The sequence below is a fragment of the Macrobrachium nipponense genome, chromosome 6 (assembly GCF_015104395.2).
Source record: "Macrobrachium nipponense isolate FS-2020 chromosome 6, ASM1510439v2, whole genome shotgun sequence".
Taxonomy (NCBI): Eukaryota; Metazoa; Arthropoda; class Malacostraca; order Decapoda; family Palaemonidae; genus Macrobrachium; species Macrobrachium nipponense.
The window spans coordinates 115,658,638-115,682,301 of record NC_061108.1 but is presented as its reverse complement, the minus strand read 5'-3'; the positions used below and the strand labels follow the sequence as shown (position 1 = coordinate 115,682,301).

The following is a 23,664-nucleotide window of genomic DNA, read 5'->3' as shown; positions in this document are numbered from 1 at the left end:
TGTTCACCGGGCGCCGGCAGGAAAAGAATTGGATTCACCTGGGCAGTTGTACCTGGTTCTCCCGCGAGTGGAGGGAGATGACGTCATCACCACCAGTGTTGGCGACGCCGACGCGCTAAATTTGAATTTAGTATCCTGCCGCTCGTGGAAATCACGGCTCTATAATTGTTCGGTAAGACACTACAATAAAAATTACTTTTGCAATGTTTCCTTTTATTTGAAACCAACAAGTTTCCCTATAATTGTCAAATATCATTTACTATTTTTCAATACTTAGTAGGTCTTAAGATTGAATATCCCCTAAGAAATCTTTCTGCTGCTATTTTTAGCAAGTTTATCTATTTTCTCATATCCTCACATGAAGTGGTACTTTGGAAAAATTTATCCTGGATGCCTATGACTGCATTGCACTTCCAGTATTTGATAAGATTATTAAATTACCTTATCAACTGTAGCAGTGTAAGAATTGATAGGGTGAGAAATGTGCAGATATGGATAAGTGTTAAAAAGGTTGGTTTGGATGAAAGTATGCATCACAGTATTTTGAGATGGTTCAGTCACTAGCCTATCTAGTGAAAACAGCACATGATTCTGACGTGTTAGTCAGAGGAAGGAGAAGACAACCTTGCAATGGCTGGATAGAAGGCATGGAAGATGCACTGGAAAGGGTGGGCCTAAAATATTCATCAGGGGGAGAGAGAGAGAGAGAGAAAAACAGATGAATGGCACAGTGGGTTTATCAAGAGCTGAAAGGCACTGCTGGTAGCCTATGTACATAAGAGGGGTGGTTAGATGAGGGCAGTCAACGTTATGACCTCTGGTTTGTTAGCTATGTAAAATATAAATTAATTGAAAATGTGTCATTTGTTCATATACAGAACAAACCTTTGGTCTTAACAGTAAGATAGACTCACACTTATAAGGAGGTATGAGAATCCTGAACCGACTGATCATTCTTCTTAGAAATAAGAATTCTAAAGAGGAGGACCTAAGCCTTTTGAGATGTTACATATGTGGATATCTAACAATCAGTCCACTGGGTTTAAATACAATGAAACACTTCCAGATTCATTGCATAAAAAGAAGTCAAAAAGAACTACTTATCTGTTCAAGCAGCAAACCATGTTGGTCACAAGAAATGGGTTTGTCACCACTCCTCAATGCCCTTGCTGGAAAGAGGAATTGAAGCTACTGAGAAGCAGCAGATTGTATGTTTTAAGGAACATAAAAAGTGTTGTAACAGTATGGCTGCAACACTCGACTGCATCAAGCCAGTTCCAATGTGTGATGTGTCAATTCTTCAAACTGCCCGCCCATAGGTATGAAGAAAGGAGAAAAAAGAAAGAAAAGAGACCAATCATCTCGCTTATTCTCTACTCCACACAATCATCTTAGGCAAGATACAAAGTCCCACCAAGGGCACTGGATGAGTTACACTTGTCGAACAGCAACCACTGGTCCCAAGGAAAAAATATCCAAGGATCTATGGGTAACATCCTTCAGGTAGAAACCAGTCAGGAACCAGCATTCAAAATCCTCGAACAGATAAGTTCTTAATACCCAGGAGGAACCTATTCTTCTAGTGTTATGAGCTTCTGCATGCAATGAATTGGTGATAGAACTTGATGATGAGGAGTAGGCTTGCCTAATCGCTTCGTGTAGATAAACGAAAGGGTATTCTAGGACACCTCTTTATTGGCCTGGTTTGTGCTAACAAAGTCTACAGCACCTATGCTCTAGTTGATGAGCCCTTCAGGTAACAATGCAGTCCTTTGATGCATCAAAGCCAAAACTCTTGAAGGTTGGTGATAACAAACTTCACACCTTAAGGAACGGAAAAGGAGGCTGATCTGTCACCATAAACCGAGGGATTCTGGGTATTAGCCACGAATTCCGGGCCAAATTCGAAAGCTACTGACCCCTAACCCCTTAAGAGTTTACATCATAAGCCTGACCATGGAGCTCTCCAACTCTTCCAATGAAGCCATGGTCGAAGGAAACTTTCCAAAGTCAGTTTACAGTAAGGCAATTGAACAGCATACAGAATTCCCAAGGAGAGGTGATGTCCACATCTTCAGATGAACTGCAGGCTGTCCCCAATTATCGGCAGACACGGTTAATGGCATTCTGATTTTATGGCACTTGTCTAGTGCCACAAAATCAGTGATTTATAGCGGCATAATGCGCCAAGTTCCAGTTATTGGCGCCATAACATACCTAACAGAGGCGCCATTTACCAGTTATCAGCGCTTATGCCATATCGTTTCCAGTTAATGACGGTTTTCACTTATCAATGGGTTCTGTTCTCGGTGGGGTGCTGATAAGCGAAAGCTGCCATTAACTGAAACTGCAATGTGCCGATAACCAGTTAATGGTGCCAATAACTGGTTAATCGTGCCCACTGGACAAGCACAATACAACCGGATCCCCATTAACTGAGTACGTCGATAACTGGGGACTGACCGTAATTATAAGCCAGCCCTGTAGGCCCTCGCTGGTAAAAAAACAGAAAGAAATTCCTCTGTTCTGAAAAAGATCCAGACGGTCTTTATCTACTGAAAATAAATTCTGAGTGGAGAGAAATCCCTTCAATGTCACCAATCACAGCAGCAGTAGGCTCATCTTGGATACAGCTGACGAAGATCCTCTCGCTCAAAAGAAATACTGGACAGACTCTAGATATGAAGAGATAAAGATCCTACTGATTGGTGGTATCTTTCCACACAAGACTGGCGGAGAAGCTTGTGGCAAGGTGGGATCTCTCTTGACCACTCGGCTTGGGGCCACGAGGGGCTATTAGAGTCATCCTAAGACTTAGGATCCCATTACTATGTTCAAGACATAGCACAACAAGCAGAATGGAGATGCATAACCTCCCAGGTTGTTCCCAGTACGTAGTCAGATGGGAGTTCTCTGCCCCAGTGAACAGACATGGGATCATGAACAGTAGACCTCTAGCTTCTTGTTGAACTGTGTAGCGAAGCGATATAACGTGGTTCCTCTCCAAGTAGACAGAGGAGGCAATTGGATACGCTAAGGAGATGTCCTTTGATAATATGCTCTACACACAGACTCGTTCTAAATATCCTACTGTCGAGGCAATTGGATACCCCAAAGGGATGTCCTATGATAATATGCTCTATACAGAAACGTTCTAAATATCCTACTGACGAGGCAATTGGATACCCCAAAGGGATGTCCTATGATAGTATGCTCTATACAGAAACGTTCTAAATATCCTACTGTCAACTTGTTCACTGTCAAAGGAATTGCACTGTAGACATATATGTCCCTGCACTACCAAAGGAACATGCACTTCCAACAGAGGAGATGTCCTATGATGATAGGAGACACTAGCCCCCTTTGACTAAGGAACCAACATGCTGACGTTCCTGAGCAACACAGCACAGCGCTAAAGACAGATCTTGACTCCTGCAGAGACAAGAACAACTAGGAAATTGAGGTACGGTACTGGTCTAGTTACTTGGATACATAAAGGTAGGTTAAGTTAGGAATTGTACCCAACCTAACTTAACCCGATCCCAAACTCTTGAAGATATATTGAAGAGCAGGTTTGATAAAGATAACCTCAAACCAGCTAGGATAGCTTAGGAACTCCAACACTTAGGCTAGGGCAGGATGGTAAAGATAGTTTTGAACTAGCTAGGCTACGACTAGAACTTAACCACTAGGTTAGGCCAAGTCAGTAAGGACAGGTTTGAACTAGCTAGGCTAGTGTAAGAATTCAACCACTTAGGGCAGACTAAGCTGGTAAAGGCAGGTTCGAACTAGCCAGGTTAGGCCAAGAAATCTACCACTAGGCTAAGCTAAGTAAGTAAAGTTAAGTTTGAACTGGCTAGGCTAGGCTAGGCTATGCTAAGAACTCAACCACTTACGCTACAAACTCACCCACTTAAGCTAGGGTACGATGGTAAAGGTAGGTTCGAACTGGCTAGGCTGGACTAGGTTAAGAACTCAACCACTTGCTAAATTAAGAACCCAACCACTTGCTAGGCTAAGGACTCAACCACTTAAGCTAGGCTAAGATGGTAAAGGTAGGTTCAAACTAGCTAGGCTAAGTTAGTAAAGTGAAGAAGTTCCTCATCCTTCCTTCACCTTGAAGTCTTAAGGATCCAGACTAAAGTAGTACCTAACCAGTTGAGTAGGTTTGAATCGTAGATTGTGGAGCTAAAAAAATAATTCTACTGGCACCAGGAAAATTTCTCATATGATCAAAATTAAAGCCTGTTTCATAAGCAGGTGTAGGACGGAATGGTTCCACAGAACTTCACTGTAAAGGAACCAACCTGCTGATTGACTAACTGCAACTACTTGTGTCAAAGTTGAAGCGTTAGGTCAATATTCTTGTAGGAACAATCCAAATTGTAAATAAAAGAAGAAACAAGAGAATTCTTCCTACCTGAGGAGTGTTGAAGTCTTTGGGCCAAAACAAAGACTGTCAATTCCCACAATGAAGGCCAAATGGGCTTGATTGAAGGACTCCATTGACTTGTTATGAAGGTTGTAACTTTCAGAAGACTGATCTCACATGTTGATGACATGAAACGCCTGTTGAGTGCTACCAAGGTAACACCTGTCAGATTTTGCTGTGACCAAAAGGCATTGCACAGATGTTCTGAATGGCTGTGGGATTGGTCAATGGTCCGCTCTCAGACATTGTGCAAACGCGCTGTGTGGTAGGTCGAAGGTCCACTTTGATCTTGTACATAGAAGATATGGAATGCCTGTCAGATGTCACTAAGGTAATGTTTGTTGGATGATACCTATGTGACCAGAAGGCATTGCACAGGCGTTTATGATCTACAGCCGTCCAGTCACACACACGCATCCATCACTGGCCATGAAGTCACATATTTGGACGTGCGACAACATACAATACTGTCTGGGAGAAGCACAACACCTTCGTCTTGATGAGTCACGACCACTGATGGAATAGCGCAAGTGTATGATGTAATTGGGAGGAAGTTATTCAGGCAAATAATACAGGCCAATGTTTCACCAATTGTGTGACAAACCTTGCCTGAAAGAGCATGTTAACTTGCTTGTTCTACTAGCTGATAATACGGCTACCACTTCAACCCATACTTCTTCCAAAAGGATAGCAATCTAAAGAGAGAACACAGTTCAGTGTTCCATATACTCCTGACCTCTGCAGAAAGAACAGTAGGCATTATGGTCAAAGGAGGGGATGAACCTTGCACACACACATGCTCACTCTCTACACACCTACGTTGATCAGTCTTAAGAACAGGAGAATCATCAGGCATTATCATAACTATAATCTAAAACAAACAAACCAAAGTCCCTAACCACTCAAAAATAATAAAGTTCAGCAATAGCTGTTGAGAAGAGGAACCCAAGTTACCTATTCAGCAAAGCAGTCAAAAGAAAGAACATCACCAATAGCAGAGTGAGTGGGAGAGTACCTTATCTGCTACTAATTACATAATTACCTAGTTACCAAGCTTCAATGACCCCATTGGCTTTTGCTAAAGGTAATCCATATATGATAAAGGTTTGTATTCTTGTAGGAACAAAGAGTTAGTATTAAAGAAACTCAGACATTCCAGCAACTCCATTATAACTATAATAGCCTAGCCTGGTATTGGATTAAAAAATCTTAGTTCCAAACCTTCCAACAATTTTAAAATACAATTACAAACAAATAGCTATCTTAAAAGTCATAAAATATGACTGAACAGCAAAACTTCATAGAAAAAAATCAAAAGGTAGTAAATACTATTTTTTTATTTTTAGAGAGAGAACAAAGCTTAAACTTACTTTATCATTTCATTCATCTGAAGCAACTTGAGCTCCATCTCTGGGTGATCTGGACCATAACGATGACCACAGTGATCAACTCCCAAAAAATGTGCAATAATAATATCCCAGTCATCACGTGCTAATTCTTCATCTAGATGGCTAATCACACCATTGTCTACTGTGTGGAGATCCATGACATTGAAAGAAGGGTACAAGAAAGCCCTATTGAACCTGCAAAACATGAAATAACTCAAATTTAACTTCACTTAGTTACTGAACAAGCTAGGCTGAGTAAACTAATTACAAATGTAACATTTGTAAACAATACTTGAAATCATCATACACAAAACAACACAATGCTATAACACAATACATTCACATTCGTGCCCTTTTATGTCTCTTGTAAAATCTGTACTACTTCAATGATGGTAGATTTCACATTTTCAGCACATTTTGCAGTTATATTTTTATGGTGGTCTTAGCATATAGCCAAAAGATTTTAGAAAACAAAAGGAAGCCAATTTCCCTTAAAGAACAATACAAAGGGATCTTAAAATCTTTCATTATAATAAATTACCCTTTTATCTACGGGGAGAGAGGGGCAAAGTAATTTGTGGTAAAACACTCAATTCTGAATTACAAACTGCTAATCAGCTTAGATGTAATATTTAACTTTTGATGTACATACATATCTATTTTTAATGATAGTAAGCTGGTTTTGGTCCCAAAGCCAAATTATTTTATGTACTTTATCACAGTACTTTCATACAGTAAAATTAGCATATTACATTATTATTCCATTTTGTCTTCTACTTTTTCAAATACATATGGCAATTTTTTTTTTAAATAAAAATCAACTTGACCATTTTGTGACTAAATGCTGGTCAGTAACTAATATTAAAAAAAAATCCATATATACAAAAATAAATACTACAAGTGAAACCTCATACGGACAAATGTTAAAATATGACAATTTGTCCAAAATTGCATTTTTTGTAACTATACAAACCTGAGGTCCTTTTACAATAGGAAGGTAACTAGCGGCAGCTGGATGGTCGTAAGCTTTCGAACAAGGGAGTTCAGTAGTTAACTGTTTGTCCGACATTGGGCGCGCCGCGCGACTGGGAGGCGAAGAATCACTTTTGCTTTAGACCCAAGCAAAAAATGCAGAGTGAGGGGTGGCATGAGGTGGGACTATGTGTAAAAGGACCTCAGGTTTGTATAGTTAGGAAAAATGCAATTTTGGACAAATTGTCATTTGTTCCGACACGGGATACAAACCTTTCAGTCCTTTTACAATAGGAAGACTCACTTCTTGGTGGGAGGAATCTGAGTCTTTTGTGAACAGACTGGTGTTCGCCCAACCTCGTATTGCCTCCCTGGTCGTAAGAGCGAGGGAGGGATCCATGCCTCTGTCCGATTGATCGGGGTGTGCACCGCAGGATCAATGGTCAGACCTCTGGACCAAGTAATAAGAGAGAGGCAAGCGTATCTCTTAATACCAGCAAGCAAGAACTTGTTCCTGTTTGCAAGAGGCAACATAAAGTTATGGGTTTGTCTCTTGTTGGCTCCCACTTCCCCCCCCCCCCCCTTGTTGGGGGAAGTGGTGGATATTCACTCCTATCCCTGGTGAAAGGGATAGGATGGGGCTCTGTCGAGTAGCTCACCTGCATCTCGTCCTCATCCAGCAGGGTGATGACCATGTCCTTCTGCCCACAGGTAGAGGGGGAGAAAAAGATGGGAAGAGGAGCCAGTCACACTTTCATTCACTCATCCATTCTTACAGTCACACCAGGACTCGATGCTGTTTCAGCCTGAGAGGGTCTGGGTTAGCTACACAACGTGTTGAGCAGCCACCACGAGTACCAAGGAAAAAGTATCCAAGGGCCTGTGGGCAATATCCTGAAGGTAGAAGGAGGTGAAGGTGGTCTGGTTGACCCAGACCCCTGCCTTCAGGACCTGCGCCACGGAGAAGTTCTTGCGGAACGCAAGGGAAGGACCAATGCTCCTGACTTCGTGGGCTCTCGGACGAAGCGTACAGATGTTGTCACTACCATCAGTCTCGTACGCCCTCCTGATCACCTCACGCAGCCAGAAAGAAAGCGTGTTCTTGGATACTTCTTTCTTGGTCACCCCGGTGCTAACGAAGAGGCGTCGACACTCAGGCCTGAGGTGTCGAGTTCTCTTCAGATAGCGCCGTAGCGCCCTCACAGGACAAGCAGCATCTCATCCGAATCACTGTTGGTAAAGTCCATTAGGGAAGGGATTGTGAAAGACTCGAACCTGTCGTCAGGGATCGACGGTTTCTGAGTCTTCGCAACGAAGTTCGGGACAAAATCGAGCGACACAGATCCCCATCCCCTGGAATGTTTCACATCAAAGGACAGACTATGAAGTTCCCCTACTCTCTTCGCCGATGCCAGGGCCAGCAAGAAGAGGGTCTTGAGGGTCAGATCCCTGTCTGACGACTCTCAGAGTGGCTTGAAGGGTCTTCGAGTCAAACTCCTAAGGACGAGAGTCACGTCCCACTCAGGGGGCCTGAGTTCCCTGGGTGGGCAAGACCTTTCAAAGCTCCTCATAAGCAAGGAGATCTCGAACGAGTTCGAGATGTCCAATCCCCTCAGCTTTAGGACAAGTGCCAGGGCAGCTCTATATCCTTTGACTGTGGGGACTGAGAGGAGCTTTTCTCGGCGAAGAAAAACGAGGAAATCCGCTACCTGCTGAAGAGTGGCTCTGAGAGGAGATAGACCCCGTCTACGACACCAACCACAGAGGACGGCCCACTTCCCCTGGTGCACAGCTGCAGAGGACTGTCTGATGTTTCCAGCCATCTCTGTTGCTGCGCTACGAGAAAAGCCTCTCGTTCGCAAGAGATGGTGGATAACAGCCAGCCGTGAAGATGTAGAGACTGGACTGCTCAGTGTTACCGTTCTACGTGTGGCTGGGCGAGAAGGTTGTGCCAATGGGGAACCTCTCTCGGTGCTTCTGCAAGCAGAGCCAGCAGGTCCAGATACCAAATGGCCTGGGGCCATTTGGGAGCCACCAGGATCATCCTGAGATTCGGGGTGGCCAGCACTCGGCTGATCACCTTGCGAATCAGGCTGAACAGGGGGAAAGGCATAGGCGAAGAGGTTGTCCCACGGGTGTTGAAGAGCATCCTCTGCAGCTGCCCATGGGTCCGGCACGGCTGAAACGAAAACCTGGAATTTTCTGTTGTGCCGGGTGGCGAACAGATCCACGACTGGACGCCCCCACAGGTCGAAGAGCCTTTCCGCCACGTCCTGGTGTAGAGACCATTCGGTCCCTATCACCTGATCCCGACGGCTGAGCATGTCTGCTACTACATTCCTCTTGCCTGGAATGTAGCGGGCTGACAGCTCTATCGAGTGAGCCGCGGCCCACTCGTGCACCTGCCGTGTCCACTGGTGCAACGGGAGAGACACTAGGCACCCCTGTTTGTTGACGTAAGCCACTATTGTGATGTTGTCGCACATCAACCCCACTGAGTGTCCCATCAAGCAGTCCTGGAACTCTTGGAGAGCGAGGAATGCTGCCTTGAGTTCCAGGAAATTGATGTGAAGGTGCTTGTCGTGAGGATGGCGCATCAAACGAGGGATGGGGCACACACGTGGAGGAGTTGCAGTCAGCAACTCCTCCACGTGTGTGCCCCATCCCTCGTTTGATGCGCCTGAGAACAGCAGCATCTCCGGAGGGGAGTGCGTAGAGGCACTCCTCTTAAGAGGTTCCTGTCGTCCAGCCACCAGGCTAGGTCCTGCCTTATCTCCTGCGTAAGGGACACGGGGAAGTATGGAGGATCCGTTGCCTGTGACCAACTCTCCTTTAGTCTCCACTGGAGAGACCGCAGGTGAAGACGCCCATGAGGGACTAACTTCTCGAGTGACGACAGGTGGCCGATCACGACTTGCCATTGCTGAGCTGCCTGTTCCTGCCGAGACAGGAACCGGTCGGCTGCCTCCCTGAATCTGCTGATCCGCGAGTCTGCGGGGACGACTCGCCCTGCTACCGTGTCAATTAGCATACCCAGGTACTTCATCCTCTGCTTGGGTTCGAGATCGGACTTCTCGAAGTTCACCACGATCCCCAGATCGCGGCAGAGCTCCAGTAGTCGATCCCTGTCCTGCAGCAACTGTGAGCGGGAGCTCGCCAGGACTAACCAATCGTCGAGATACCTCATAAGACGTATCCCGGACGAGTGGGCTTAAGCAGACACCAGAGTGAACACTCGCGTGAACACCTGTGGGGCGGTTGAGAGACCGAAGCAAAGTGCCCTGAATTGGTACACCATCCCGTTGAGGATGAAGCAGAGGTACTTTCTGGAGGATTGATGGATGGGTATCTGGAAATACGCATCCTTCAAATCCACTGAAAGCATGAAATCGTTCTCCCTGATGGAGTCCAGCACGGAACGTGCCGTCTCCATCTTGAACCGAGTCTGGCGAACAAATCGGTTTAAAGGAGAGAGATCTATCACCGGGCGCCAGCCCCCCGTAGACTTCTCCACCAGGAAAAGGCGACTGTAGAAGCCCGGTGATTGATCCGTGACGATCTCCACAGCTCGTTTGTTCAGCATGGTCTTGATCTCCTGTCTTAGAGCTAAGTCCTTTGATGATCCCGGGACGTATGTTTGTAGATTGACCAGGTTGGAGGTGAGGGGTGGCCGAGAGTCGAAGGGTAATAGATATCCCTCCCGAAGGACGTCTACTATCCAGTTCTCGGCACTGTAGCACTGCCATGTCACCCAATGGCTCGCCAGGCACCCCCGGCAGCAGGTGAGGGGGAACGCCGTCCCTAGCGTTTCCCACCTTCAAATCCACTGAAAGCATGAAATCGTTCTCCCTGATGGAGTCCAGCACGGAACGTGCCGTCTCCATCTTGAACCAAGTCTGGCGAACAAATCGGTTCAAAGGAGAGAGATCTATCACCGGGCGCCAGCCCCCCGTAGACTTCTCCACCAGGAAAAGGCGACTGTAGAAGCCCGGTGATTGATCCGTGACGATCTCCACAGCTCGTTTGTTCAGCATGGTCTTGATCTCCTGTCTTAGAGCTACGTCCTTTGATGATCCCGGGACGTATGTTTGTAGATTGACTGGGTTGGAGGTGAGGGGTGGCCAAGAGTCGAAGGGTAATAGATATCCCTCCCGAAGGACGTCTACTATCCAGTTCTCGGCACTGTAGCACTGCCATGTTGCCCAATGGCTCGCCAGGCACCCCCGGCAGCAGGTGAGGGGGAACGCCGTCCCTAGCGTTTCCCACCTTCAAATCCACTGAAAGCATGAAATCGTTCTCCCTGATGGAGTCCAGCACGGAACGTGCCGTCTCCATCTTGAACCGAGTCTGGCGAACAAATCGGTTCAAAGGAGAGAGATCTATCACCGGGCGCCAGCCCCCCGTAGACTTCTCCACCAGGAAAAGGCGACTGTAGAAGCCCGGTGATTGATCCGTGACGATCTCCACAGCTCGTTTGTTCAGCATGGTCTTGATCTCCTGTCTTAGAGCTATGTCCTTTGATGATCCCGGGACGTATGTTTGTAGATTGACCGGGTTGGAGGTGAAGGGTGGCCAAGAGTCAAAGGGTAGTAGATATCCCTCCCGAAGGACGTATACTATCCAGTTCTCGGCACCGTAGCGCTGCCATGTTGCCCAATGGCTCGCCAGGCACCCCCGGCAGCAGGTGAGGGGGAACGCCGTCCCTAGCGTTTCCCACCTTTCTTCGACTTCTTCCCTGGCCCCCCCTCGTGAGGAGGAGGACTGGGAGGAGGGCTGATGACAACCTCCTCTTGCAGATGTAGAAGCCAGAGTCTTTCCTCGGGGCTTCGACGGGGCAACCGTCTTAGCAGCCGAGGAAGCGTTAGCCAAACTCTTAGGCTTGGCCGCAGTTCGAGGCTGCCCAGAAGCCTTCGAAACTGTCTGGTGTACCAGGCGGTCACTGTCATCAGTGAGCCGCCTTTCCACCGTAGCGTCCACCATCTCTCCTGGGAAGAGAGAGGAGGAACTCCGTACAGGTCCGAACCTTAGTCCAAGTGCCGCCTCTTGCCCAGCCGCCCTGGATACTTGGGTAAGGACTGCGTCCCTACGGCAAAGTACCAGGTTGGCCCACAGGTTTGCCGTCTGATGGACGAGCAAGGAGACGGCCCTCCCCCCCAGACTGACCAAGTCTCCTGAAAGCCGCATCATCCTCAAGAGGAGTATACCCCGAGTTTGCTGCGACCTTAGACACTGTGAGGGACCACAGGTCTAACCAGGAGACGGCCTGGAAAGCCGCCATAGCGGTGGATTCCAGGCCCAGTGCCTCTTACTGCGAGAACCAGAGGTTCTCCAACAGGAGCTGCTGCAGAGACACACCCTGAGTTAGCCTGGCTAACTCTGGGTTCACCTGTTTGGGCGGCATTGGATCCTCAGATGGCACATGAAAACGCCGCTGTCGCAGTAGAGGAGGAGGAAGTAGCTTGTTCGACCTGCCAGACTTCAGCGAGCCGTCTTGTCTGGAGACGAGAGACTCGACCTGGTCTAAAACAGAGTGGGCAAGCTCTGATCGCGGCAGACCCACCATCGGTCTGGGTTCCTTCTTAGGACCCCAGAACGACTCAAGCCGGGACGTGGGCTCGGATGGTGGGAGCGGCGATCCTTCCCCGAGATCGTTGTACTGATAAATCAGCGCAATAACCTCGGCAAAGTTCCTCTGAATCTCGGGAGTGATTGCATCTTGTGGAGTAGGACCGTCAAGTCCCTCGAACAAGAGCAGCTCCCGAGATCCTCCCCCTTCAAGAGGGGGAACGGTGACAGACCCCTCTCGGTCTCCTCCTGTCACTTGCGCGTACGACCTGGTCGATCCTAAGACCGTGCCTGGCACGTACGGCGTCGTGACGGGATCGTGTGGGGTACGCCCCTTACGATCACTCCTCGGTGTCTCGCCCTTCCTGGTGTAACCCGAGGAAGTTGAAGGCACGGGAGAGGCAGACCTGATGCTCCCCCCTCGCTCACTGGCAGAACCAGTGTGCTTGGAGGGCTGCAGGCGATCTCCAACCCGCGGTGGGGATCGAGCTGCAGGCCTGGTCATGCCGTTCCCCTGGGAAGAACGGCTGGACCGAGAACAGCGGCCCCGATCTCGAGCGTCAGAGAAACTGCTGCTGGTCGCCCTAACCGTCCGGTCCCCATGGGAGCGGCGGTCAGGAGACCTGTAGAGACCACTGTCGCGGTGAGACCAGTGCGTGTCCTCACGGCGCACCGAAATACTGGCACCAGCGATTGGGGGGACCTCGTCCCAGCCTCAGCCCGTGACCGGTCTGGGACCGTCACGTCAACCCTGGTGAGAGTCGCCTGAGCGGCTCTCGCCAGCCTTCCACTCCGTGCCGTGAACCTGGCGCCGAGCGAGCTCTGGCATCTGGTTCTTGGCTGCACGGCCACCGGTAGGTGACCGTACACTCGGTGCCTCTCGCGAACAAGAGGCCGAGAGTTCCCGAAGGAGCCTTCTTAGGAGGGGAGGAGGCAGCCTTCTTCTTCCGCGGCTGGGTAGCCTTGGAAGTTGAAGGGGAAGAGGCGGCTGCAGACAACGAAGAAGACGATGAAGACACCTTCCTCCTCTTCCTCTTCTCCTTCATCAGCTTCCACAGGACAGACGTGAGGTCTACCATCCAGGGCGGAGCCGGGGCTGCTGTTGCCGAAGCAACAGGGCCCGGACGCACCTGTCCGGACAGACCAACATCTGGGGCAGCAACACCGTGAGCAGGGATGACGCCAGCAGGTACGGACACAGCGGGAACAGCAGGAACAGCAGGAACGTCAGGAACGGCAGGAGCGGCAGGAACAGCCAGCACAGCATCAGACACAGGTACGGCAGGCAGCACAGGTAACACAGGAGGCGGGGCAGCAGCCAGCGACAACCTGGGTACCGGCAGCAGGTCCAGGGGCGAGCTTTTAGGGCAGCGGAAGTCCGGTCGAGGCAGCACAGCAAACCCGGGCGGCGGCGGCACGCCCCTCCTCGGTACAGCAATCGGCTCCTGCACCGCGGCTGTAGGCAAGACAGACACCACGCGCGGCGAATAAACCAGGTGAGGAGGGGTAGCGTACCCTGGAGTAGACAGGGTGGTAGTAGTTGGGGTCACCGTTCCATGGGTGACCGCACCAGACCCCGCCAGATGATGAAGCAGCCCCTGGACACTCGGCACGCCCTGCAGTCCCAAAGACGCCCACACCTGACCAAGGTTCATCCCTCAAGGCAGAAGCACCTGTGGAAGCAAGAGTCGGGTAAGTAGGAGAGGTTCCCCCTCGTGCAGGGGGGGGGGGGAGCAAACCCCACCCCGAACGAACGGAAGACCCCGAATACACCTGTACGTCGGGGTACCGAGCGCCCTCCTCTACGCTCGACGGATCGGGCGAAGAGTAGGACCTGGATACCCCCCCGAAGGGGAAGGTGCCATACGCGGGAGCTGAGCGGGGAGCAAGAAAGAAGACGAAGTGTCTGTTACCAAGGGAGTCGCGGGAGAGCTTTCCGACGACTCCTTGGCAGGCCTTCGCTTCTTCCTGCCCTCGTACAAACCCCACAGCACCTCCGACCAATTAACACATACATCACAAGGCTCGGCGCGAGAGCACTCCCGCCCTCGACACCAAGCACAAAGGACATGAGGATCAATCTCAGGGAAGCTTCTAAAAATCCCACATTTACGTCCCTCCACCCCGGGGCACAGTCACCGGGTAATGGAAGGGCACGGAGATTCCTTCGATCCTTGGTCCATTTCACTTGTCAAAATGATATTGTTATAAAACAATAAAGTTTTGTACATACTTACCCGGCAGATATATACTTAGCTATAGGTCTCCGACGTCCGACAGAATTCAAAACTCATGGCACACGCGACAGGTAGGTCAGGTGATCAGCCCATTCCCGCCGCTGGGTGGCGGGACTAGGAACCATTCCCGTTTTCTAATCAGATTTTCTCTTCCACCTGTCTCCTGAGGGGAGGCTGGGCGGGCCATTAATCGTATATATCTGCCGGGTAAGTATGTACAAAACTTTATTGTATTATAACAATATCATTTTTGTACATGCAACTTCCCCGGCAGATATATACTTAGCTGATCGGCACCCTTGGAGGAGAGCAAGAGACAGCTACATATAAAATAATTATAAATATAAAAACGGGGAAACAACATACGTTGTAGGTATAATAAAAACAACCTTGGTTCCTACCTGAGAGGGCAAAAGACTTCATTGATACTGTCTATGAGTCTGCTTGCCTCAAGAGCTTCAGAGAGGATGAGACTTGTGACTGATAACCCTTTCCAATCATGCCAATGGGGGCTTACCCGCTTACATGGCAGAGCCTTGTCTTGGATCGTGCCAATGGGGGCTGACCCACTTACATGGCAGAGCCTTCACCTGTATCGTATCAACAGGGGCTAACCCTCTTACATGACAGAGCTTTAGGTAATAAAGACACTACAAGGAGCACAACAACCAATCCCGACCACCTGACCACACTAAACATGTTAGAACTACGACTTGAAAGGGGTCCACCTCCAGTACCCTCTTTCAATCGACCTAATAAATACACCATAAACCATTAAAAACCCTAACATAACTATACTAAAAAGGATTGGGTTCAGCTCCCTGTCCCAGCAATGAATCCGCAGATACGTAAGCTCCAAGAGAAAAACATTTGTCATACGTTACTTGAATGTCTCTCAAATAATGTGATGCAAAGACTGAATTGCATATCCAAAAAGTCGATTCGACGAGAGTGTATAGACAAGTTCTTGTGGAATGCTAACGAGGTAGCGACGGCTCTTACCTCGTGAGCTTTAACTCTTAGGAGGTCCAGGTGTTCTTCTTTACAGGCTAAGTGGGCTTCCTTGATCACATCTTTGATGAAGAACGCCTGAGCATTTTTAGAAATTTGTCTTTTGGGATCTCTAACGGAGCACCATAAGCTTTCCTTATTACCAAACAGTTTGTTCTTCCTTTCCAGGTAAAAATGATATTGTTATGTTACAATAAAGTTTCATACATACTTACCTGGCAGATATATACATAGCTAAGACTCCGTTGTCCCCGACAGAAATTAAAATTTCGCGCCACTCGCTACAGGTAGGTCAGGTGATCTACCAGCCTGCCCTGGGCGGCAGGACTAGGAACCATTCCCGTTTTATATAATATTTTCTCTCTTCCACCTGTCTCCTGCGGGGAGGCTGGGTGGGCCTTTAATTGTATATATCTGCCAGGTAAGTATGTATGAAACTTTATTGTAACATAACAATATCATTTTCATACAATCAACTTACCTGTCAGATATATACATAGCTGATTGGCACCCTTTGGTGGAGGGTAAGAGACAGCTACTTTATGGAATAGACAGGTAAACAACATATGTTGTAGGTATAAATAAAACCTTGGTTCCTACCTGATAGGTGGTAGACTTCGTGGGTGTTTGCCCAGTAGTCTGCATCACCTCAAGAAACTTTAGCGAGATATATGATCTATGGCCAAGAGTTCTTGTGGGTCTGCCGAAGGGGTCTTATCCGCTTACTCGGCAGAGCCTGAAAGGACTTTGTCAATGGGTGCTGATCCACTTATATGACAATACACCTTATGAAGGAGCACACAACCAATCCCGACCACCTGATCCTAACCACGTTAGAAATAAAGATTGTTCCGAGTTATCCCCGAACTCTTCACAACAACCATAACTCAAAAAACACACTACGCACACATACATAATTTTCTAAAAAAAAAAAATTTTGATACTCATCTAATTAGATATGACAAGTCTCTCTTACTGAACAACATAGACGGCCGCCCGTGCTAAACCAAGTCCTTCTTGTTAGAAGAGACTCCAGACCATATCTAAAAAGAAGGAAAGTATATACTTAAGGATTGGTGTCGGCTCCCGTACCCGGGGGAGGTCGTATCCGCCGATACGAAAGGACCCAGAGAAAAACACTTCTCATAGGTCACACGAACGTCTTTCAAGTAATGAGATGCAAATACTGAGTTGCATCTCCAAAATGTCGTATCTATGATGTTTTTAAGCGACATATTCTTATGAAACGAGAGAGACGTTGCTACTGCTCTCACTTCATGAGCTTTCACTTTCAACAGTCGAAACTCTTCGTCAGGACAGACCTTATGCGCGTCTGTAATGAAGTTCCTCACAAAGAATGCCAGAGCATTCTTGGACATCATATGCCTTTGACTTCGAATGACTTAGGCCAGGGATTCGTGGGATTCTCGTTTTTAGCTAAAAACAGGGTCTTAAACGAGCAAATAGCTGAGTCTCCCTTGAATCCTACTTTATCCTGCAGAGCATGTAATTCACTAATTCTCTTTGCCGTCGCTAAAGATAATAGGAATAGGCATTTTCTGGTGATGTCTCTAAACGATGCCAGATGAGGAGGTTCGAACCTTTCGGATGAAAGGAACTTGAGAACCACGTCTAGGTTCCAGTTAGGAGGAACCGGTTCCTTAGACTTTGAAGTCTCAAAGGACCTTATGAGATCGTGGAGATCTTTGTTATCTGCCAGATCTAATCCTCTATTCCTGAAGACTGCCGAGAGCATACTTCTGTATCCCTTTATTGTGGATACAGCTAGATGAGATTGCTCTCTAAGGAATAGAAGGAAATCAGCAATTTCCACTACAGAGGTAGTGGAGGAGGACAACTTCTTAGTTCTACACCACCTTCTAAAAACCTCCCACTTGGACTGATATACTTGCCTAGTGGAGGTTCTGCGGGCTCTCACGATCGCGCTTGCAACTTCGCGAGAAAACCCTCTCGCTCTGATGAGTCTTTCGATAGTCGAAAGGCAGTCAGAGCGAGAGCGGGGAGGTTTTGATGATACCTCTTGAAGTGTGGCTGTTTGAGAAGATCCATCCTTCTTGGTAGGGATCTGGGAAAGTCTACGATCCACTCCACCACTCCGTGAACAATCTTGAGCGGCCACCAAAAGGGGGCTATCAATGTCATCCTCGTCTCCTTTGAAGCCACAAACTTTTCAGTAACTAGGTCCCAGGATTTTGAATGGAGGAAAAGCATAGAAATCTACGTGAGACCAGTCCAGCAGGAAGGCGTCTACCATAAGAGCTCTGGGGTCTTCCACGACCGAGCAAAAGACTGCCAGCCTTTTGGAGATGAATGTGGCGAAGAGATCCACATGTGGGGTCCCCCACAGAGACCAGAGATCTTGACACACCTCTTCGTGTAGGGTCCACTCTGTATGAAGGACCTGGTTCCTCCTGCTGAGTCTGTCCGCCCTCACATTCTTTACTCCCTGAACGAACCTTGTAAGAAGGGAGATGTTCCTCTGAGACGTCCAAAGTAAAAGATCTTTCGTCAGTTCGTAAAGGAACGAGGAGTGAGTCCCTCCTTGTTTTCGAATGTAGGCAAGTGCCGTGGTGTTGTCCACATTTACTTGCACTACTTTGTTTGAAACAAGAGGTTCTAGACTCTTCAAAGCCAGGTGTACGGCGAAGAGCTCTTTGCAGTTTATGTGCCAAGACACCTGCGCTGTTTCCCAGGTGCCTGACACCTCCTTCGAGCCTAATGTTGCTCCCCAACCTTTCTCCGACGCATCGGAGTACAACACTAGGTCTGGGTTCTGGATTTTTAGAGAGATCCCTTTGTTCTCTTTCAGAGGGGGCAACCACCATTCCAAGTGCGGTCTTATCTCCACTGGAATGGGAAAGGCGTCTGAAAGTTGTCCAGTTTTTCAACTCCAAGACCTCTTGAGGAAGAATTGAAGCGGACGTAAATGAAGTCTTCCTAGCGGGAAGAACTGTTCGAGCGAGGAAAGGGTCCCTAGAAGGCTCAACCATTCCCTCGCCGACGTCTGTTCCTTCCTTAACCCTCTTACGCCGATTGGACGTATTAAACGTCGAGTCAAAATGTCTCCCGTACAGTGGGGCATCGCTTATTCACGGATCAGTATTCCTTAGAAGATGATACCTATTTACTAACGCGGTTGACATACCTTCAAAACAAAATTCAGCTTTTTAATCTCTGGAAAAATGTTAATCTATCCCGGCGACTAACAACAACAAAATTTTTGTTCGTTTTATCTTCCAAGTAGTACGTACGTAGTCCAGTGCACAGCTGTCGTCTGATCACTACTCATATGATTAACTTTGTATATAAAAGTATGTGTATATAACTGTTAACTTTGTATATAAAAGTATGTGTATATAACTGTATGTAGTATTTGTATACGATGTAAATATGTATAGCCTAGTATTTATGCATTATATTATTAAAGTGTTTGAATGATGCTAAAGTATTTCAATATCCGAGGAAACAGTAGTAAATTTCCCCACAATGAGTTTGGGTGCATATGTATATCTAAGATGACTTAAATTATAAAAGCCTTTTATGTATAAGCTAGCTTTTGCAACAACACATATCTTACGAAAAATTACTTATGTGAAGATGGTTTTAGTAGTACAAATGATAGTTATTGTATCGTTAAAAATATCAAAGTGAACGAAGTCGCAAAGTCGATTCTATGTCATGTTTTTAACTTTAACGTATAGTGGTATGAAAAACACCAGTGTGTCGTAGCGATGCGTCATCAATATAGTGGTATGAAAATACCACATGGTGTTTTGTAGCAATACGTAATCACAAAGTACAAATCCTTTTCCCGACCATCCTCAGAAATTTTACGACTCTTCAACTTCAAGATCGATATGGTAAAATATATTATATAGTCATACTTATTGTTAAAATTCACAAGTTGAACTGCAAAACATTATTATATTTTGATTGTTATGTACATATATTTTTTGTGTTTTACGGAATGTTTGTTTTGAAAATAATACCTATTAGTGAACATATGGTATTAATTGTCCCACTATTTTATTATAGGTGATCTTAATTATCTCACATTCATTTAACAGTATTATATTAATATTTATTTAAATAAACTGTAATTAATAAATAACAATAATGAAAAACATAAAGGGAAAAAATGTTTTTGCTGCAGTAGTGGTGTTTGTTTGATTATGCATCTGACCTCACATTTCCGAAATCTGAAAAATTCCAAAAACCGAAACATCGGAATGTGTGTGTACTGCACATTTTTTTAAACACGCACACAATGTCTACACATTTACTGCAAATTACAGTACGTACGTATTTATTCCTGAGAGAGAGAGAAGAGAGAGAGAGAGAGAGAGAGAGAGAGAGAGAGAGAGAGAGAGAGAGAGAGAGAGAGAGAGAATGATTAAGGACTCCAAGGCGTGTTATTTTTACAATTATTTTATTATCTTGGGATTTTTTTTAATCTTGAGATTTTCTATTCAATTCTCGAGATTAATAAGAAAATTACCGTAAATTGACTGGCATCAGCACACATCTGAATGACTCGGCCATTAGCAGGCTAAACCACCAACCTTATGAACTTGCATGATACATGAGATACATGACAAAACACAAAACCACTGTTTATTGGTGAAAATTAGGGGGTCGCAAGATATGGGAGATTGCACGTTATTCGAGTATATACGGTATGTGATTTTTTTTAGCCTTTTATGGAACAAAATCTAGCAAGAAATTGCCATTCCCAGTTGGCAACACTGGCCTACTCACGTTTGTTTTGTTGTTGTTATGAAATGTGGTGTGGCGCGTTCTTTAAATTGTACCCATATAAACGAGTTAATTATGTGGCATCCAAAAGCCCTGATTCTTTTACTCTTATGGGAAAGACGCCTAAAGGTCAGATGAAGGTTTTTACGTGGAATATACTAGTATTAACGTGTTGTGACGAAGGGAAGAGATGTTTCGCTGCATACTGTTGGTAGCATTATCGTTATTATATTACTGGATTGCACTGCAAAATCGTCGCCATCTTTTATCAACATAGATTGTTGGTGAGTACCCATATGATTTATATATTTTGATAGTTCTCTTACCACTCATCCTCTCTTTCCTTGTAAAAAAAAAGAGGCCCACCATGCGTATGTAGGCTTCTAGCTGTAATCCCTAGGCTAGTAGGCTACATATGTACAGTAGTACATATACTACATTTATTTTTTAAGGCTAATTTTGTACAATAACTTTAACACTGTCTTGAATTTAGTTTTAGGTGATAGTTGAAAACATATTTGGTGTTTGAACTAAAGTAGGCAGTTATAAACATTGGAATAGTGGTCTTGGGTGGGTTAACTATTAAAGTAGGCAGTTTTAAGCAATTTTTGAGGGGGGTATCAGGATAACACGGGTATTTACTTATCACGGGGGGGTTCTGGGCCCTATCCTCCGTGGATAACGAGGCCCCACTGTATGCCGATTGGACGTATCATACGTCGGCTCAAAAAAGTTTTTTTAAAAATTCGCGGAAAAATACTTATAGGCCTACCAGCCGAAAACTTTTGTATCACGCGCCTTGGGGGATGCTGGGAGTTCACGGATCAAGGCGTTGTTTTGTTTACAATCGCTACGCAGGCGCGCAAGCGCGAATTTCTTTCTTATCGCACTAAAAAGTATCAGTGACACATCTCGGAAATTATTTCGTCACTTTGACATAATTTTTGCACCATTTTAAATTATCCTTTACATGAAGTATTATATATGAAAATGTGCGCAATTTCATGTAAAATACAACAAAAAAACACTCATGATTGTAGCTTTTATCAATTTTGAAATATTTTCATATAAATAACAATGTGCAAAAATTTCAACCTTCGGTCAACTTTGACTCTACAGAAATGGTCGAGAAACGCAATTGTAAGATAAAATTCTTATATTATAGTAATATTCAATCATTTGCCTTCATTTTGCAACAAATTGGATGTCTCTAGCACAATATTCGATTTATGGTGAATTTATGAAAAAACTTTTCCTTACGTTCGTGCGATAACTCTTCCGATAAATTTTTTCGTGCGATTGTCCCTCATGTTTGCACCCCTTTTAAATTTGCCGTTACATAAAGTTTTTATATAATGGAAATGTGCGCAATTTCATGCACAATACAACAAAAACAACCCATGGTTGTAGCTTTTATCAGTTTCGAAATATTTTCATATAAATAACGTTAAGTGCAAAAATTTCAACTTTCGGTCAACTTTGACTCTACCGAAATGGTCGAAAAAACGCAATTGTAAGCTAAAACTCTTATATTCTAGTAATATTCAATCATTTACCTTCATTTTGCAACGACTTGGAAGTCTCTAGCACAATATTTCGATTTATGGTGAATTTATGAAAAAAAACATTACGTTCGCGCGGTAACTCTTCCGAAAAAATCTGAATTTTTTTGTGCGATTGTCGAAATGTTTGCACCATTTAAAATTAGCTGTTACATAAAGTTTTATATATGAAAATGTGCGCAATTTCATGCAGAATACAACTAAAAATGATTGAAGGTTGTAGCTTTTCTCTTTTTTTGAAATATTTGCATATAAATCACGATAAATAGAAAAAAAACCACGTTCGGTCAAATTTGACTCTACCGAAATAGTTGAAAAACGCAATTGTAAGCTAAAACTCTTACGGCCTAGTAATATTCCGTCATTTTTCTTCATTTTGAAAAAAATTTGAAGTCTCTAAAACAATATTGTGATTTATGGTGAATTTTTGAAAAATATATTTACCTTCACTCCGCGCGCCGATTCGCGGCCGCAAGTCTCCGAAATACGTACATCGCATTATCCTAATATTTGCTCCTTTTCATATTAGCCTTTTTATAGAGTTTCATATATCAAAATGTGCGCAATTTCATGAAGAATACAATAAAAAATAATTGAAGGTTGTAGCTTTTTCCATCTTTGAAATATGTGCATATAAAAAAATATAATATTAAAATTTCGACATTCGGTCAAATTTAACTCGTCCGAAATGGTCGAAATCTGCAATTCTAATCTAAAACTCTTACAGTATCGTAATATTCAATCATTTGTCTTAATTTTGAAACAAATTGGAAGTCTCTAAAACATTATTTAGAATTACGGTGAATTTTTGAAAATAACATTTTTTTATGTCCGTGCGTTACGAATTCGTACATCATTTTGTGATAATATTTTTCCGGTGTTGCTTTTATTGTTTTACTATGTACTATATATCAAAAGGATTGCAATTTAGTGTACAATACAACGAAAAAAAAAGTAACTCGTTAGCTTTGACCGTTTTTTGCACAGCGTGATTTGAATACAATTATCTATGAATTTTTTTTTTTCGTTACCATATATCGCATTATTTACATATGATAATGATATTATTTTTCATTTCTGATGATTGCATACTAAACTTCAGGCAATGAAAAAAAAATGAGCCAAAAATGAACTCTTAATCTTCAAAACTAAGCGCTCTGTGATTTTTTGAAAAAATTCTTTTTTCCGGTTCCGCGCTCACTCCAAACCGGCGCCGGCATACAGGAGAGGTTTTGATTTTTAGGGCTTCGGCGTAAGAGGGTTAAGAAGAGAGAGACTTTCTGCAAACCTTTTGCGATTCTCTCTTGCGAAGGAAATACTCGAAAACCCAGAGAATCCATCTGAATCCCCAGATAGACTAAGTTCTGTCTGGGGGTCAGCTGCGACTTCTCGAGGTTCACGAGTAATCCCAACACTCTGATCAGGTCTAAAGTCAACGTAAGGTCCTCCAAGCACTGTCTCTCTGATCTGGCCCTGATGAGCCCGTCGTCCAGATACAGAGAGATATTTACTCCTTTGAGGTGAAGAAACCTCGCCACATTCTTCATCAGGCTTGTGAAGACCTGAGGAGCTGTGGAAAGGCCGAAACACAAGGCTCTGAACTGAAAGATCCTTCCCCCCGTCATGAAACGGAGGTACTTTTTCGATGAAGGGTGGATCGGGACGTGAAAATAGGCGTCCTGGAGATCTAGAGACACCATCCAATCTCCTTGTCGCAATGA

At 45.2% G+C, this 23,664-nt stretch overlaps 1 protein-coding gene across 4 annotated transcripts in view; it reads right to left on the bottom strand.

Moving 5' to 3' along the window:
* LOC135216017 (GPI ethanolamine phosphate transferase 3-like) overlaps nt 1-23,664 on the bottom strand; it is a 133,951-nt gene that overhangs the window by 27,106 nt on the left and 83,181 nt on the right. For all 4 annotated transcript variants that reach the window (XR_010314785.1, XM_064250954.1, XM_064250953.1 and 1 more), the window contains one exon: nt 5,803-6,015. Coding sequence is in view for 3 of the 4 variants with exons in the window: in XM_064250954.1 (XP_064107024.1) it covers nt 5,803-6,015 (213 nt within the window). In the remaining variant the exon portion in view is untranslated. The remainder of the gene's footprint in view (nt 1-5,802; nt 6,016-23,664) is intronic.